General features: G+C 43.6%; 1 protein-coding gene across 2 annotated transcripts in view; it reads right to left on the bottom strand.

Annotated features, from left to right (window-relative positions):
* TANGO6 (transport and golgi organization 6 homolog) overlaps positions 1 to 19,060 on the bottom strand; it is a 117,087-nt gene that overhangs the window by 55,001 nt on the left and 43,026 nt on the right. For both annotated transcript variants that reach the window (XM_038754653.1, XM_038754654.1), the window contains exons 11-14: positions 18,116 to 18,307; positions 15,569 to 15,703; positions 8,724 to 9,272; positions 6,946 to 7,003 (exon numbers count right to left, since the gene is read on the bottom strand). In XM_038754653.1, coding sequence (XP_038610581.1) covers positions 6,946 to 7,003; positions 8,724 to 9,272; positions 15,569 to 15,703; positions 18,116 to 18,307 — 934 coding nt within the window. The remainder of the gene's footprint in view (positions 1 to 6,945; positions 7,004 to 8,723; positions 9,273 to 15,568; positions 15,704 to 18,115; positions 18,308 to 19,060) is intronic.

Below are 19,060 nucleotides of genomic sequence, written 5' to 3'. Positions count from 1 at the left end.
TGCTAATAATAATGATGGTAATAATAATGATATTTAAGTGCTTACTCTGTGCTAATCACTAGGATAGGCACATGATAATCAGATTGCATACAGTCCCTGTCCCACATGGGGCTCATGGACTAAATAGGAGGGGGAAACAGGTATTTAACCCCCATTTTATATGTGAGGAAACTGAGGTCAAACAGCAGTCAAGTGGCAGAGCCAGGATTAGAAGACAGGTCCTCTGATTCTTGACACCCAGCTCAACATGAGTCCATTAATATTCCACAAGATTTTCCATTTCACTATGCGCTAGAAGTCATTTTTATCACCTAAATTGGCACTGCACCTGTATAGACTGTGTTATGCTAACGGTACCTCATTAAACAAGAGCAGCTGAGTTGAGAAGAAAGGAAGGGAATGCTATCATGGCCATCATTGCTACAGAGGTCTGACAAAGGACTTGGTGTAGGCTATAAACGGCAACTCTGTTAATGTCAGTCTTGTATTCCCTGCCCAATAACAGCACATGGAGGCTGAAAATGAGATGAGAAAATCTGTTCTCTTTCAAGCCCTGGGTTGCTGAAATAAATGTTATATCACTGCAGCATTTTCACTGATATTTCTCCCTACTAAGCAAAATACCCAGAAGTTAGCAGAATGGAGGACTGCCCAAGTATACTGGACAGATCCCTACTGAAGTTAATGAATGCAACAGTACAGAAGGTATGAAAGCAATTTGTACATATTTACTATTGTATTTATTTTGTTAATGATGTGCATATAGCTTTAATTCTATTTCTTCTGACGATTTTGACACCTGTCAATTTGTACATATTTACTATTCTATTTATTTTGTTAATGATGTGCATATAGCTTTAATTCTATTTGTTCTGACGATTTTGACACCTGTCTACATGTTTTGTTTTGTTGTCTGTCTCCCCCTTCTAGACTGTGAGCCTGTTGTTGTTCTATTTATTTTATTTTGTTAATATGTTTTGTTTTGTTCTCTGTCTCCCGCTTCTAGACTGTGAGCCCACTGTTGGGTAGGGACCGTCTCCATATGTTGCCAACTTGTACTTCCCAAGTGCTTAGTACAGTGCTCTGCACACAGGAAGCACTCAATAGATACGATTGAATGAACGAATGAATTTACTCCAAGGCACGGGGTATAATTGGGCAATGCCACCTGGTAATGGGTACCCTTTTTTTTTTTTTTGACATTACTGCTTCTCCACGAGCATATTTACTCTAAAGAAGAAAACCACATTTTGATTCCTAGGGAGTTCCTCCCAGCCAGTGAACTCTTTTCAAAATGCATTTGCATCTCGGTTCTAAAGTTACAATAGCAGCAGATCTGTGGGCTGTTTAAGAATTCCATCCTACTAGCTACTATCCCAAACTATAATCAGGGCTAAGCTCCTTGTCACCAGACTAGAGCTGAGAGACTGGCTCAAAAAAACATCCATTGAGAGTTAAGGATTAGGGATTGCGTGGTTAAGACACACATCACAGTTCCCACTATTTCAGTGGGAACTAAATATCCTTTTATGAGAAGCGAAGTATTCCATTTCTGTGGCAGTCGCTGCACAAATGCCATAAAAGTTACATGGCAGCTACTTTCATTTCTGAACTGGACAATGACCACGTTAAATGAGTTACTCTCCTAATCAACAATCTCACCGCAGATTGAGGGCCTGAAACAAAGCAGGAAAGATGAGGGGGAAGGTGACTTCAACTGATACCAGAGGAAACAAGATCTGAGTCATAGTGCTCTCAATTTCTGGGAAATTTCCAGTAAGTGAAGTTGCCTTTTTGCCCTTTCACTTAATTTCCTTGTTCATTACTCTGTAAAACGGACAGCTGTCAAATAAAATACTCTGTTCTCAATTTTCCATGATAAGAGAGAGTGTGGATAATTACAACCCAGGCTATTTGCAAAGCTTCATTTTACTCTCCTCACTCACCACAACTAATAAGCAACTTTTCTTTCCCCGACCTCTGTCTCCTCTCTCTCTGACGATGAACACCCTACCAAGAAAAAGTCCCAAGTTGGATAGGAGAGAGGAAAAGGAATGATAAAAGGCCACCAGATTGAATAAGGTAGATTTTTAGAGGTGGCCCTTTATCATTCCCTCTACCCAATTCCGGACTTTTCCCTCCTGAGAAGGTGGACATCTTCAGAGAGAAAGTGGATGGAGGTAGGAAAAGGAGAGCTGCTTATTAGTTGTGGTGAGTGAGGAGGCTAAAATGAAGCTTTTTGGATTGCCTGGATTGAAATCAACCAAATCAGTGGTATTTTATTGAGTGCTCACTTTGGGCAGGGCACTGTGGAGAGTACAACAGAGTGGGTAGATGGGGTTCCTGCCCTTAGTGAGCTAATGATCTAAGTGTGTGGGGGGGGCATTAAAATAAATTACAGGCTAAGGGAAGTAATCTTGAGTTTAAGGATATTTTCCTAAATGCTGTGGAGATAAGGTGAGAATCAAAGTGCTTGGGGGTATGGGCATAGGTGAGGCAGAAGGGAGGAAAGATGGGGTGGAGAGATGAGAGGTAAGTCATAGGTGACACAGAAGGGTGGGAGAACAGGGTGGGGAGATGAAAGAACTAACAGTCAGAGAAGGCTTCCCGGAGGAGATATGATTTTAGTAGGATTTGGAAGTTGGGGAAAGTGGCAATATGTTGAATATGGAGGGGGAGAGGGTTCCGAGCAGGAGGTAGGGGTGAGCAAGCGGATGACGGCAAGAGAGACAAGATCGAGGCAGTGAGTAGGTTGGTGTTAGAGGAGTAAAGTGTGTGGGCAGGGTTGTAGTGGAAGGGAGTGAGGATAGGTAGGGAGCAGAGAACTTGCCTTAAAGCAGATCATGAGGAGCAAAGACTGAGGGGCTACCATCGGAGGCTTTTGATGAGTGAGATGTGTGCAGAATGGTTTTTTTAAGAAAAAGGACCTGGACAGCAGAGTGAAGTATGAACTAGAGAGGAGAGGGGCTAGAGACAGGGATTGTCAGTGAGAAGGCTATCTAAAATGAACCCATCAGTTGAAGTAAAGAAACAAAAGGAGAAAAAAAAAGAAGGGGAGGGGAGGAGAAAAGAAAACAAAGGGTGTGGGGATATATTATCTTTAGTTCCCTTTCCATATCTAAGTGCAAATACACAGATAGGCTTCTGCTCCTCTCCTGACAAGACAGTGGGGAGCCATCAAAGGCATTTATTGAGTGCTTAAGGTGTGCAGAATACTGAAAAGAGCGATTGGGGAGAATACGATACAACAGAGTTGGTAGAAATGCTCTCTGTCCAAAAGGATCTTACAGTCTAGAGGGCGAGACAGACATTAAAATAAATTACAGATACGTTCAAAAGTGCTGTGGGAAGACTATCAAGTGTTTGAAGGGTACAAATCCAAGTGCATATGCGATGCAGAAGGGAGAGGGATTAAGGGAAATGAGGGCTTAATCAGGGAGGGCTTCTTATCTTGTTAATATGTTTTGTTTTGTTGTCTGTCTCCCCCTTCTAGACTGTGAGCCCACTGTTGGGTAGGGACCGTCTCTAGATGTTGCCAACTTGTACTTCCCAAGCGCTTAGTACAGTGCTCTGCACACAGTAAGCGCTCAATAAATACGACAATGAATGAATGAATGAATGAGAGTAATTTTAATACAGCTTTGAAGGTGGAGAGAGTGGTGGTCTGTCATATATGATGGGGAAGGGAGTTCCAGGTCAGAGGGAGGACTTGGGCAAGGGGACGAAGGCAAGAGAGATGAGCCTGAGGTATATAATGAATAGGCTGGCGACAGAGAAACGAAGCATGCGGGTTGACTTGTATCTTTGAAATCAGGCAGGTAAGGTAGGAGGGGATGAACTGATTGAGTGCTTTAAAGTCGATGGTAAGGAGTTTCTGTTTGCTGTAGAAGTGGATGGACAACCACTGGAGGTTCTTGAGGACTGGGGAGACGAGAACAGAACAGTCTTTTTAAATTAATTATCTGCACAGCAGACAAGTATTGACTGAAGTGGGGAGAAACAGGGGGTAGGGAGGTCAGCAAGGAGGCTGCTGCACTATTCAAGGTGGGATATAAGTGCTTGAATCAGAGGAGTAGCAGTCTGGATGGAGAGGAAAGGGCACATTTTAGCAATGCTGTGAAGGTAGAACCGACAGAACCTGGTGACAGATTGAATGTCCAATCTGATTAATTTATATCTACCCCAGCACTTAGTACAGTGCCTGGTACATAGTAACCATTTACTATGTACCGTCAAAAGATAGAAAAATGAGGAAGAAGAGTGGCAGATAACAATAACAATAAAAATAATAATGGTATTTTTTAAGGGCTTACTCTGTACCAGGCACTGTATTAAACGCTGGGGTGGATACAAGCAAAATAGGCAGTCTCTGTCCCATGTAGAGGCCCTGCTGAGAGCTCACCTCCTCCAGGAGGCCTTCCCAGCCTGAGCCCCTTCCTTCCTCTCCCCCTCGTCCCCCTCTCCATCCCCCCAATCTTACCTCCTTCCCTTCCCCACAGCACCTGTATATATGTATATATGTTTGTACATATTTTTTTTACTCTATTTTATTTGTACATATCTATTCTATTTATTTTATTTTATTAGTATGTTTGGTTTTGTTCTCTGTCTCCCCCTTTTAGACTGTGAGCCCACTGTTGGGTAGGGACTGTCTCTATATGTTGCCAATTTGTACTTCCCAAGCACTTAGTACAGTGCTCTGCACATAGTAAGCGCTCAATAAATACGATTGATGATGATGATGATGATGATGTAGAGCTCACAGTCTCAATCGCCATTTTATCGATGAGGTAACTCAGGCATAGATAAGTGAAGTGACTTGTTCAAGGTCACACAGTAGATGAGTGGCAGAGCTGGGATTAGAACCCATGACCATCTAACTCCCAGGACCATGCTCTATCCACTAGGCCATACTGCTTCTGTACTGTCAGCTGCACGCAGAAAGGGCTTAGAATCACCCTATCTGTATTACTAATGCAATGCCTGCCAAAGTATAAGAGGAAGTCAGAACATTCAATTCAATCACCAAACGCCTGGGGAAATACTCCAGTCAATCACTAAATTTCACAGGGAGCTTGGAGATGGAGCCAAAACAATCCCTATCAAACGTATGTTACCCAAACCACAACCAGGTCCATCTTGTAGTGCTAGAGATTTACAAGGTGGGGGTAGGGAGAAGAGGCTGGAAGACCAAAGCGGCTCTGCCTTAGGGGCATCTTAGTCATCTTTAGGCATACTGATTGGTATGGGAGAGCTCACCATTACTAATATTAGGTGGGACAATTCAGCTCCCACCTTTAAATAATTCATAATGTTCTTAATGCCTTGGCCTTTAAGTATATGTTACAAAAAACAAAAACATCAATTAATTCTAACCTGTCCATCCTGGGGAACAGAAAACCAGAACTTAACCTCCTCCAACTTTGTCTTCATCATCAAATTAGCTAATAGATGATTCTCACACTAATTAAAATTTATAAAAACAAACACGCAGCCAAAAGACATTCAAGCCTTAGAGATTTCCATGCTTGAGCAGCTACGAAACTATCAGAAAAGTTAGTTCCAAAGGATTAGTTTCCAAAGACAACAATCTGTCACTGATCTTAGGGTAGCCGTTTCCAGAAACCAGAAAGAAGCACTTACTCACTGCCTTATAACTTTCCAGAGGAAAATGTTCACTCAATCAAAGTATATACTGAGCGCCTACTCTGGGCACCTACACTGTACTGAGAGTCCTTGGAGAGTAAAATCCAGTAAGCAGACATAATCCCTGCCTTCGGAATTTACAATCTAGTGGGGGAGGCCCATATTAAAATAAAGTGCAGGTAGGGAAAGCAACAAAGTATAAAGATATGTATAAATGTGAGAGGAATTTTCAGAGACAGGTCAGTCCAAGATCTATCCGCCACCCCCACTTTAGATTGAAAGCTCATTGTGGGCAGGGAATTGTGACTGTTCATTGTTGCACTGTACTCTCCCAAGCACTTAGTAAGCTCTGAATAAATACGACAATGAATGTTTTTATTTTAGACACCCTCATTAAAACTTAGCATCATCATTCATTCATTCAATCGCATTTATTGTGCGCTTACTGTGTGCAGAGCACTGTACTAAGCACTTGGGAAGTACAAATCGGCAACAGATAGCGACGGTCCCTACCCAACAACAGGCACCTTTGTTTTCACCAGAAACATATCTAAAATGTTGATCTGAACATAGAGAATATGCTTATAGTGATCCATTCCACTAGGAAGGCAGAAAATTATTGTGTCTATCAGTTGAAGTTTACAGGTAGCAAAGGTAGTAATAGTATTATAGTAATAATAATATCCATTGTGATTCATTCCACTAGGAAGGCAGAAAATTATTGTGTCCATCAGTTGAAATATACAGGTAGTAAAAGTAGTAATAGTAACAATAATAATAATAATAGCCATTAAGGGCTTACAAATGCCAAGCACTGTACTTAAGCACTGAGGAAGATACAAGATTATCAGGTAGGATACCGTTCCTTTCCCTCATTGAGCTCATCATTAAAGAACGAGGGAGAACAGGTACTGAATCGCAATTTCACAGATGAAGTACAACACAAAAGAGTTGGGATATACGATCCCTGCCCACAAGGAGTTTACGGTTTAGGGACTGCGGACTGTACTCTCCATTAAGCTCAGGTCTATTACTTCAACTACAAGTTGGAAAAAACAGAATCACATTCAGTGGTAACATGCACCATATTTCCAGGGATCAAAAGCATACCAAGCAGATACGGGATAATGAATGACTGTCCAAGCATATATTAGTCAGAAAAATATCTGGAAGTTGCAAGGTCAGTTGGAGTCAACTTCTTTCTGCTCTGTAGTATTCTAGCATTCTTTGCTACTGTACAAACACTACCAAATTAAACAATTGCTTCGGTAAGAAAAAGATCCCATTAGAAGAACTCACCTTGAATAGCCGACAGATATACAAAGGAGTCTTCGTGTTCCATATTCTCCAAGAATATCTGGAATTACAAATCAAGGATGTGTTTTATTCACGGAGCGTGGTCAAGCTTCATGAAATCCAAATAACAGCTCTGAGATTGTGAGCTCCTTGAGGGACAGGGCCAATATGTAATTCCCACCAGTGAACTCTCCCCCGGTGCATAATACAGAGTTCTGCACATAGTTAAAACTCAATAAATACTATTACTAATGCTAGCTGCCATTTGCCTTTTTAAAGTCCTCCTGCTTTTTTCTTTGTTCCCCATTACTAGACGATTTCTGGGCACGAAGATGTGGTGTGTCGAGCATTCAAGTTTGGGAATTAAATATACAATCAATCAATGGTATTTACTGAGTGCTTACTACATGCAGAGCATTCAATCCCCATCAGTAAAAAGCAGTATAATGAAACGAACCCCTGCCCTCTAAATGCAAGCCTGCCACAAAACACCCACCCAAAATACTCTAAGTAAACTGAGGTCAGATTTAGGCTCCGGTAGGCCCAGGTGAAACTTGAGGACCGTGGTGATGAAATCGTTCATCGTAAAGGACGGATAAATCTCGGAACGGGAACTAAGACTTTGGGACTGAGAACCTGTGCAAAGGAACTGATCAAAGCGCTAGAGGCTTATATGGCATCACTCACATTCTCTTGTCCCTGCCGGTCATGAACCCATTGAAGACGGTGCCACGGTGCAGATGTGGGCAGGGTGGCAGCTCACTGCGAAATCCATGCAAGGTGAAATCTCTTAGGCCTTTAGAAGTAAGGGTCACTCCTTCCCACACTCCCTCCTAGAGCAGGTGGACGGTCCCAACTCCACCTGACTGCTCCCTTCTCTGGCTCTGTCACCACTACTTTGGCGCCAAAGACATGACTAAAGCAGATGTTACAGAACCGGGACCAGCTGAGTGCAGCCACCCCCTACCCCACAGTTCAAGAAGGAAGGGTCTTCCTAGAGAAGGTGGGCTCTGGAAGCAGCATGGCGTAGTGGACAGAGCACGGGCCTGGGGGCCAGAAGGTCATGGGTTCTAATCCTGCCTCCCCCACCTGTCTGCTGGGGACCTTGGGAAAGTCACTTCACTTCTCTGCGCCTCAGTTACCTCATCTGCAAAATGGGAATTGAGACAGGGAGCCCCATGTGGGACAGGGACTGCGTCCCATCCGATTTGCTTGTATCCACCCCAGCTCTTAGTACAATGCCTGGCATACAGTAGCAACTACCACAATTATTATTATTTCTGGCCAAGTATCAAGATTGTTCTACCCAAAACTGCATGTATTATTAGGGATGAGACAATGGGGCTCTGAAAGGACTTATGCTTGCATAAGACTCCTCCAAGAAGTCTCCCCTGACTAAGCCCACTCTCCTCTTTTCCCATACCCCTGTGTGCCGCTCTTATTTTCTCCTTCATTCATCCTCCCTCTCATCCCCACAGCACATACATATATACTTGTACATATATAATTTATTTATTATCTATTTATTTATATTAATGTCCATCCCCCCTCTAAACAGTGAGCTTACTGAGGGCACGAATGTGTCTATTTGTTGTGTAATGTACTCACCCAAGCACTTAGTACAGTGCTTTGCACACAGTAAGCGCCCAATAAATGCGATTGACTGAATGAGTGAATGGTCAAGTTGGACGGCTTATTTAAAAGCAATGGAGCTTTAAATGAAGTTGTTTTAGAAGGGATTTTGTATATTACTCCGAGTTTCGGTGGGATGTTCTACTCACCCCGAGAAGTTTCTCTTGCTTTTTAAGTGCTTCTGGATCTTTCTGCTTTATCCATTGAGAGAGGGTACGTAAGGCGGCAGCCCTCGCGGGAATATCAGGGTCATAGGCAGACAGAAGAACTTCGTGAAACTGTTCCGGGGTCCGACTGCGGGAACTCTGATTTGCAGAAGCACCAGTGGGCAAAGGAGACTGCCTCACTGAGGCAACTTCCCGGGCCTCTTGCACCGGTCGAGTCGCAGAACTGACGTCCCGGTGGCGAAGCTTCTCGCTGTGCCGCTGTTGGCTCTGGAGTGGATCTTTTTGAGCCTCAGAACTTATTTCGTCTTTTGTGTCTTGCTTCCTTTCCAACGTCCTCTCCCGGGGTTCTTTGTTCCCTAAGGCACTCTGAGCCGCTGAGCTGACAGCATCAGTGGAAAAGGCACCATGTGTGCAGATAGTGATGCGGAGATCGGCAGCGAGTTCCTGGATGATGGGTTCTGGATAAGTGAGGGAGATTTCCTCCAAAAGAGGCACCAGTTGCTTTAGGATGGTAAAGTCAGCTGACTTCAACTACAGGAATGACAATAACAAAAATCGTTTTATCAATCCTGATGTACCCCAAGAAAACAGAAAATTGCACCGAAAATAAAAAGTTGCTTTTTTTTTTTAATCATATGATAGCTTGGCGAGCTAGAATACAACATAATCATGTCATCATAGGTTGGCAGCCTTGAGGTTTGAATCTGCTAAATCGCCCCGGACGAATGGGTATTTAACTGTAATGTCAGAGGGTAAAGGACTGAAGCAGCGTGGCTCAGTGGAAAGAGCCCGGGCTTTGGAGTCAGAGGTCATGGGTTCGAATCCCAGCTCTACCAATTGTCAGCTGTGTGCCTTTGGGCAAGTCACTTCACTTCTCTGGGCCTCAGTTACCTCATCTGTAAAATGGGGATGAAGACCGAGAGCCCCCCATGGGACAACCTGATCACCTTGTAACCTCCCCAGCGCTTAGAACAGTGCTTTGCGCATACTAAGCGCTTAATAAATGCCATTATTATTATTATTATTATTTAGGGGTGATGATTATAAAATGACGTGGCTGAAGAGGTCATCACATAGTTTTTGTTCTTTCTAAAGTTCCCAGGTCACTCTCCCATTTTGAGTTAAACTAGGCTTTTTAATATGGCTGAAATTATAGATTTGTTATTCCCTTGGCTTTTTATAAAATTTCCCCTAACCCTCTTTCCACTCTACAACTGTGTGGCAAAACTAGTGAAATTCTGACAAACGAGCGTTGCCTCAAATCACATCCATTTCTGGAGCATCCATACCAAAAGCCTTCCTCCTTGAGGGTAAAAAAAAACCCATCTTCACGGGAGATAAAACAAATGGCAATCTCTGATCTTAAACCCATGGATTTGAACGCTACAGTGGGTAAACATATACTTCAGAATCAATACGTGAGTGTGCACCATGAGGCAGAGATATTTTAGAAAACTAAAAAGCAGCCAGAAGGCATAAAAAATGATTCTTAGCATCGTCATTCTAAATCTCTCCAGTTCAATTCATGTGGCTCTTCAAAGATCCACATATTAGCCAAAAATATGACAAACACTGCAAGCGCCATTCTGAATCACTTGGCTCTTTCTAACACTGGTGGAAAAAAAACTCAGCACTTATTGAATTAGGGAGGTGATTCCAGCCACATACTTCCATGAATCAACCCTCAATCAAAAATTAATAGACATGGGTCAGAAGTGGGGGGCGGGAAAGGTGGCTGATGCGTGTTTCCTTAATTGCAAAATCAGAGGAACCCAGGTTACAGCCCGTGAGTCAGGATGGCTCACTGTCCTGTCATGATTTGCAAGGGAAAACACGCCTGCACCAGGTTCAGTTCTCTCAGAGTGCCACAGTATTGTAAGGTCAATGAACGCAGCTCTCGCCGAGAGATTTTGCAGGGGAAACCGTAGGTTTCTGCGCCTGTTTTCGAGAATGAGGCAGAGTTACATTTCTTCAATTGTATTTACTGAGGGCTTACTACTACTACTAATAATACTGATGGCATTTATTAAGTGCTTACTATGTGCAAAGCACTGTTCTAAGCACTGGGGAGGTTACAGGGTGATGAGGTTGTCCCACGGGGGGCTCACAGTCTTCATCCCCATTTTTCAGATGAGGGAACTGGGGCCCAGAGAAGTGAAGCGACTTGCCCAAAGTCACACAGCTGACAAGTGGCGGAGCTGGGATTTGAACCCGTGACCTCTGACTCCAAAGCCTGGGCTCTTTCCACTGAGCCACGCTGCTTCCCCTTACTGTGGGCAAAGCACGGTATTAAGCGTTTGGGAGAGTCCAATATAAAAATAAACCGACACATTCCCTGTCCAATTTGAAAATATAAATGTTAAATGATCAGTATGAATACAAAAACTCTACCTAAGTCATTAGAATAAGAATACTTAAATTATCCATTTCTGAGCCAAGTATTTGCCTGTCCCTAGACAAGTAAGCAGTGTGGCCTAGTGGAAAGAACAGAGGCTTGGGAGTCATAGGACCTAGGTTCTAATCCTGACTTTGGACTTGTCTGCTGTGTCACCCTGGGCTAGTAATTTAACTTACCAGTGCTTCACTTACCTCATTTGCAAAATGGGGATTAAGACTGTGAGCACATATGGGACATGGACTGTGTCCAAACTAAGTAGCACGTATCTACCCCAGAGCTTAGTACAGTCTCTGGCATGTAGTAAGTGCTAAATAACAATTTTTAAAACAAAAACTCATAAGAAAAAAGAAATGAGATTCCAGTCATCAACAATCGTATTTATTGACCGCTTACTATGTGCAGAGCACTGTACTAAGCGCTTCCAGTCCTGCAGTCCAGTCCTGCAGTATAAAATAATCTGAAGGCTCAGGATGGTAAAAGAGGATGAAAACAATGGTGATGAAAGAAAAACCATTCTTTCACTCAATTGTATTTATTGAGAGATTACTGTTTGCAAAGCACTATACTAAGCGCTTGGGAGAGTATAATAATAATAATAATGGCATTTATTAAGCACTTACTATGTGCAAAGCATTGTTCTAAGCGCTTGGGAGGTTACAAGGTGATCAGATTGTCCCATGGGGGGCTCACAGTCTTAATCCCCATTTTATAGATGAGGTAACTGAGGCACAGAGAAGTGAAGTGACTTGCCCAAAGTCACACAGCTGACAATTGGTGGAGCCGGCACTTGAACCCGTGACCTCTGACTCCAAAGCCCGGCCTCTTTCCATTGAGCCACTCTGCTTCTCAAACACTGTTCTAAGCGCTGGGGAGGTTACAAGGTGATCAGGTTGTCCCAAGGGGGGCTCACAGCCTTAATCCCCATTTTTTATAGATGAGGTAACCAGAGAAGTTAAGTGATTTGCCCAAAGTCACACAGCTGACAAGTGGCGGAGCAGGGATTTGAACACATGACCTGTGACTCCAAAGCCCGTGCTCTTTCCACTGAGCCATGCTGCTTCTCTAATACAACAATAAATAGACACATTTCCTGCCCACAACGAGCTCACAGTCTAGAGGCCATGGCACCGTTTAACAGATGCCATAATTAATTAGGTGCCAACACAGCCCAGTTGTCTTAGAGACTCAGCTCTCCATGTGGCTGGACCAGAACCCTGGGAATACTGCTAGAACCAAAGTCGTGGTGACACCCAGGGATGGGGTTAGACAAAAGCATGGCCTAACCACGAGAGCTCGTTCAAGCTCTCACTGCTCGTTCAAGCTCTCATCCTATCCCGTCTGGATAACTGTATTAGCCTCCTCTCTGATCTCCCATCCTCCTGTCTCTCCCCACTTCAATCCATACTTCACGCTGCTGCCTGGATTGTCTTTGTCCAGAAACGCTCTGGGCATGTTATTCCCCTCCTCAAAAATCTCCAGGGGCTACCAATCAACCTATGCATCAGGCAAAAACTCCTCACCCTCAGCTTCAAGGCTGTCCATCGCCTCACCCCCTCCTACCTCACCTCCCTTCTCTCCTTCGCCAGCCCAGCCCGCACCCTCCGCTCCTCTGCCGCTAATCTCCTCACCGTGCCTCATTCTCGCCTGTCCCGCCGTCGACCCCCGGCCCGCATCATCCCCCTGGCCTGGAATGCCCTCTCTCCTCACATCCGCCAAGATAGCTCTCTTCCTTCCTCAAGGCCCTACTGAGAGCTCACCTCCTCCAGGAGGCCTTCCCAGACTGAGCCCCCTCCTTCCTTTCCCCTTGGTCCCCCTCCCCACCCCCTCCGCCTTACCTCCTTCCCCTCCCCACAGCACCTGTATATATGTATATACATATTTATTACTCTATTTTATTTGTACATATTTATTCTATTTATTTTATTTTGTTACTATGTTTTGTTTTGTTCTCTGTCTCCCCCTTCTAGACTGTGAGCCCACTGTTGGGTAGTGACTGTCTCTATATGTTGCCAACTTGTACTTCCCAAGCACTTAGTACAGTGCTCTGCACACAGTAAGCGCTCAATAAATATGATTGAATGAATGAATGGAGGGGGAGACAGACATTAACACAAACAAACAAACAAACAAACAAATAAATAAATAAATAAATAAATTCCCTGATTCTCAGCTGTTCACATGAAGGCAGGACAACTTTGATTGAAGAGGAATTATGACAGTAGACACTGAAATGGGGGAAGCATCATCCATTCCTTAATGTCCTGAAAGGTCCAAATTTCTTAAAGTGGGAAGGTAAATCAGAGGCCAGTGAGATTCTACAGGGAACTGGAACTCATATTAAGAGATTCTGAGAGATAAACCCCAGGCCTAACCCCTTTACCTTCCTAGGAAAAGATATGAGTAAGCAATGTGTAAATTGAATAACCACTCCCTTAGTCATCTGAATTGATGATGAATTCATTCCATAACAGTCAAAAACTGGTCAGAATCAAGGATCCCTGCTTGCTTTGAGATGGTTTTACTTGCCAAACTGGTGAAGGTGAAGAATTGATGCCTGGGAAGCAGCGTGGCCTAGTGGAAATAGCACAGGCCTAGGAGTCAGAGGACCTGGGTCCTAATACCGGCTCCGCTACTTGTCTGTTGTGTGACCCTGAGCCCTGGGAAAGTCACAACTTCTTTGTGTCGCAGTTTCCTCAACTGTAAAATGATGGATTCAATACCCATTCTCCTCCCTGATTAGACTGTAAGCCCCATGTGAGATAGGGACTGCCCAACCTGATTAACCTGTATCAACCCCAGCGCTTAAAACAGTGGTTGACACATAATCATAATAATAATAATAATAATAATAATAATAATAATAATAATGATGATGATAGCATTTATTAAGCACTTACTATGTGGAAAGTCCTGTTCTAAGTGCTGGGGAGGTTACAAGGTGATCAGGTTGTCCCACGGGGGGCTCACAGTCTTAATCCCCATTTTACAGATGAGGGAAGTGAGGCACAGAGAAGTTAAGTGACTTGCCCAAAGTCACACAGCTGACAATTGGTGGAGCCGGGATTTGAACCCATGACGTCTGACTCCAAAGCCCGTGCTCTTTCCACTGAGCCATGCTCCTTCTCATAGTAACCACTTAACAGATGCCATAATTAATTAGGTGCCAACACAGCCCAGTTGTCCTAGAGACTCAGCTCTCCATGTGGCTGGACCAGAACCCTGGGAATACTGCTCGAACCAAAGTCGTGGTGACCCCCAGGGATGGGATTAAACAAAACCATGGCCTAAATAAATTTCAGAGCTACTTCAGCTCTACAACTAGCCAGGGACTAACAGAGTGGACAGCTGTTGTTTGGGTTGCGCCACAATACACGGAGAGGACTGAGTTAAACCTGGATGGTCTCTGTGGTGACTACAAGAGAGCTGAGATACAAACTTCGATAAGGCTCCGGAGACTGAAAAGGTCCCATGATTCCTTACACTATCTAGCGGGAAACCTTGAACCAAAAGGTAAAAAATGTTGGCATTTGTTAAGTGCTTACTATGTGCAAAGCACTGTTCTAAGCACTGGGGGGGATACAAAGTGATCAGGTTGTCCCATGTGGGGTTCACAGTCTTAATCCCCATTTTACAGATGAGGTACCTGAGGCTCAGAGAAGCTAAGTGACTTGCCCAAGGTCACACAGCATACATGTGGCGGAGCCGGGATTCAAACCCATGACCTCTGACTCCAAAGCCCATGCTCTTTCCACTGAGCCACGCTGCTCCTCTAAAGGTAGCCAGAGACTGATGCTTTTAGACTGCTATGGTAGCAAATTTTCCACCAGGCCAAAGCTGTTCATCCTGGCTTCAAGAATATCATCTCCTCCCTGCCCCACTGCCCACCTCCCCATTCCTTGAAGCAACGTGCCTTGGTGGAAAGACCACGGGCTTGGGAGTCAGAGGTCATGAGTTCTAATCCCGGCCCCGCCACTTGTTAGCTGTGTGACTTGGGGCAAGTCACTTCAATTCTCTGTGCCTCCGTTACCTCATCTGTAAAATGGGGATTAAGACTGTGAGCCCACGTGGGACAACCTGATAACCCAGTGCTTGGAACACTGCTTGGCACATAGTAAGCTCTTAACAAATACCACCATCATCATCATTATTCCTTTTCATTCTAAGAGTTGGAGAAAGTAGGTGACTTAATAGGTGATATTCTAATTCACTAGCATCACATTTGAAACCAGTCTGCAATAGTTTAAAGTTCAGTTTCCAGTAAACAGTGGAAACAGTGTTGCAATTGTTTCTCTGGCAATGCTAAAGAAGTATAAGTGTTCCTGAGGGACTTTTTGATTCTGTTTGAAAAAACATCCCTGCAGAACCACATTTTCCTCCCTCTTTTTTTTTTGTAAACCTTAATAAGCGGGGATGATATGAAACACCTTACCTGCACCACCCCTCCCAAAATGGCAGCCACTAGCCCCATTGACATGCTCAGGGTCTCAGCTTCCACTGTACCCTTAGATTCCTGGACCAAGCTGGCACATGCTCGCTGTAATGTTACTGCCACAAACTCTACCACCTGTCAGAGGAAAGAGATTTACAATCAGAAGGAGGTAAGACAAGACTAAACACTGCTTACAGCGCACACTCTTTTTGGTGCTGTACAAATCCAGTTATAATTTGTTCAATATTCACTTTATTCTCCCTTTCCCTCCTGTGTTTTCACCAAGAAATTCCTAAGGAAAGATGAAATTTCACGCCTCCTGACATCTACAGGAGCAAACTCCTTAGATGGACTTTCATACAATTATTTAGATTATTGTCTTGGTCAGTGAAAATAGAAACTGTTTTCTGTTTGTATGGACCATAGAGTCCTCAGATTGCCAGGCATATAAAAGAATAGTTGACTGATGGCTCTGTCTTTTTTAGATATATCTTTTAAAATCAACACAATGCTAGGGAAATAGTGCAGCTATACAGTGATTAATTTGGCCAGTTATTTTTCTACTTTATAGATGAATAGACAAAAAAAGGAAAAACCCATTTCAGAGAAAGAGAAGTTGAGTCTGAAAAATGTCCTTCAAAAGTCATTCAATGACATGGCAGGATTTAAACTGGAATATAAATGGCCAACAAGTGGAAAGGCAATTCTAAAATTCTACTTCTCCAAACAGTTCGGTTTTGGTGATTTTCTCCAGATTCATCTCCCTCCTAAACTTCTGTGATCCCAGAGTGTTTACACTGTTAAACCAAATACCCTGGCCTCTTCTCAAGAAAATTCAAGGTCTGCAGTCTCCACCCACTACTTAGACTCGTGAATTGTTTTATATGTTCCAAGTATTTTCTACTCTACTGAGGTTCCTTTGCATCAGCTCCAGAAAAGAAGTTTCTGATTGAAGGTTCCTACCTAATGATTCTTTGCCCTCTCTTGCTAAGGACTTACAATGAAAATTTTGGGGCTCCTTAGGTTCGCCAGAATAAATCCTTGAGGAGCTTTGTTTTGTTAAATAAAACTGTTCTTTTAATCATGCTTTTCCACATCAAAAATAGTAGTAGTGGTAGTAATAGTATTTTTAAGAGCTTACTAAATGCAAAGCTGGGAAGGAGAACAAGCAATAGCAGAAATACAAATATCTTTCCTTATCTTTCCTTATCTAGGTGGCTAAGACCCTCTCACCACTAGCACCTAGTCTGTCGAGCAGTCTCTGGGATAGAAACTGCTCCTACCCACCACCATCCTCCTGGTGCAGGGGAATAACTAAATAGGAATAAGGAGAAAAAGAAGGCATGGAATGCAGACTCTCTGTCAGGAGATGGACTTGAGGGTAGAACCATTATGCGGGTTCAAGACATTTAAAACAGTATTATTATCTGCAAGGAGTACTACCTACATTAGCCTGGTGCCAAAAGTTAGGGTTGGGTTAAAAATGGATATTTCCACTTTCAAATTAGAGGCCTACCCCATGCAGACTTGGGCCTCGGGAAGGAAATCACTCTTCTCGCTTTCTCACCAAGAGATTAACAAGGAAAGATGACAGAATTGACAGACAGCTGCACATTTTCCCAGTAGGAGACATGGCAATGTGCTGCTTAGCAACAGCAGATGAAAGGCTGCAGGTGGCAGCGTGTTTTAAGCATCAGGCATTCTGAGTGACAAGCCTACTCTTTCAATCTCGCAAATAAGGTAACACATTTGCCAGCGAAGTGGAAGAGAATGCTGAATTCATTTACCTCGCTACCTATGTTCTCGATGGGGAAAAGTGAGCTGATGAAAATGTCTGAGCTACATTTATATTTTTACATTTATACATTTAATATTCCTTTACAAAATATTCCTATTTCTTCAAAGCTTGTTAATTGGAAGCCCTCCATGCAATGCTATTATTAATATAGTATATTATTAGTATTACTATATCATTATTAATATTACTTTCATATCTACTCAAGATCACACAGTGATTAGTCAATAGCCTGGAATGCCCTCCCTCTGCCCATCCGCCAAGCTAGCTCTCTTCCTCCCTTCAAGGCCCTGCTGAGAGCTCACCTCCTCCAGTAGGCCTTCCCAGACTGAGCCCCTTCCTTCCTCTCCCCCTCGTCCCCCTCTCCATCCCCCCCCATCTTACCTCCTTCCCTTCCCCACAGCACCTGTATATATGTATATATGTTTGTTCATATTTATTACTCTATTTATTTATTTATTTTGCTTGTACATATCTATTCTATTTATTTTGTTAGTATGCTTGGTTTTGTTCTCTGTCTCCCCCCTTTTAGACTGTGAGCCCACTGTTGGGTAGGGACTGTCTCTATATGTTGCCAATTTGTACTTCCCAAACGCTTAGTACAGTGCTCTGCACATAGTAAGCGCTCAATAAATACGATTGATGATGATGATTAGTCAATACATTCTCCTGACATCAGATTTTGCTTCCTTCTTTGGAATGTTAACCCACAGTGCTAAATCCCCAAACCCTACTATTTAGCCACAACTGACTTGGCTGATGTCCATGAATATCGTCTCAGACGCTTTCTCACAAAGAACAGCCACTAACTGCAAGATGAGCAGTTTTTTCTCCTGCCGTGCAATGCGACTTGTGTTGCTCTGTTCCAGGTCCAAGAGGTTCTTGTTGGCGACGGACTCAGAGTCCGACTCTACATCGTCCTCCACAGCCACACAAGTCAGCTCCTGCCAGGGGAGAGAGGAAGGGAAAAGGAATACTGAGGACAGGACCACTTCAAAAATGCAATTTAGACCACGTTGCTTGGAATACACACAGAATACTCAAATAACTCATTCAGCAACCCAGGTGCGAGGTTGTTTAGTTTATTAATAATTGTGGTGTTTATTAAGTGCTTACTATGTGTCAGGCCCTGTTCAGAGAAGCAGCGTGGCTCAAAGGAAAGAGCACAGGCTTAGGAGTCAGAGGTCATGGGTTCAATTCCTGGCTTCGCCAATTGTCATGTGTGTGACCTGGGGCATGTCACTTCACTTCTCTGTGCCTCAGTGACCTCATCTGTAAAATGGGGATTAAGATTGTGAGCCCCACGTGGTACAACCTGATCACCTTGTATCCTCCCCGGCGCTTAGAACAGTGCTTTGCATATAGTAAGCGCTTAACAAATGCCATCATTATTATTATTATTCTAAGTGCAGGGGAAGATATAGGATGATTAAGTCAGACATAGTCCCTGTCCCACACAGGGCTCGCAGTCTAACTAGGAGAGAGAACAGAGAAGCAGCGTGGCTCAGTGGAAAGAGCATGGGCTTTGGAGTCAGAGGTCGTGGGTTCGAATCCCGGCTCCGCCACGTCTGCTGTGTGACCTTGGGCAAGTCACTTCACGTCTCTGAGCCTCAGTTACCTCATCTGTAAAATGGGGATTAAGACTGTGAGCCCCACGTGGGACAACCTGATCACCTTGTATCCCCTCCCAGCACTTA

Source organism: Tachyglossus aculeatus, chromosome 11, assembly GCF_015852505.1.
Source record: "Tachyglossus aculeatus isolate mTacAcu1 chromosome 11, mTacAcu1.pri, whole genome shotgun sequence".
Taxonomy (NCBI): domain Eukaryota; kingdom Metazoa; phylum Chordata; class Mammalia; order Monotremata; family Tachyglossidae; genus Tachyglossus; species Tachyglossus aculeatus.
This window is presented reverse-complemented; position numbering and strand designations above follow the sequence as displayed.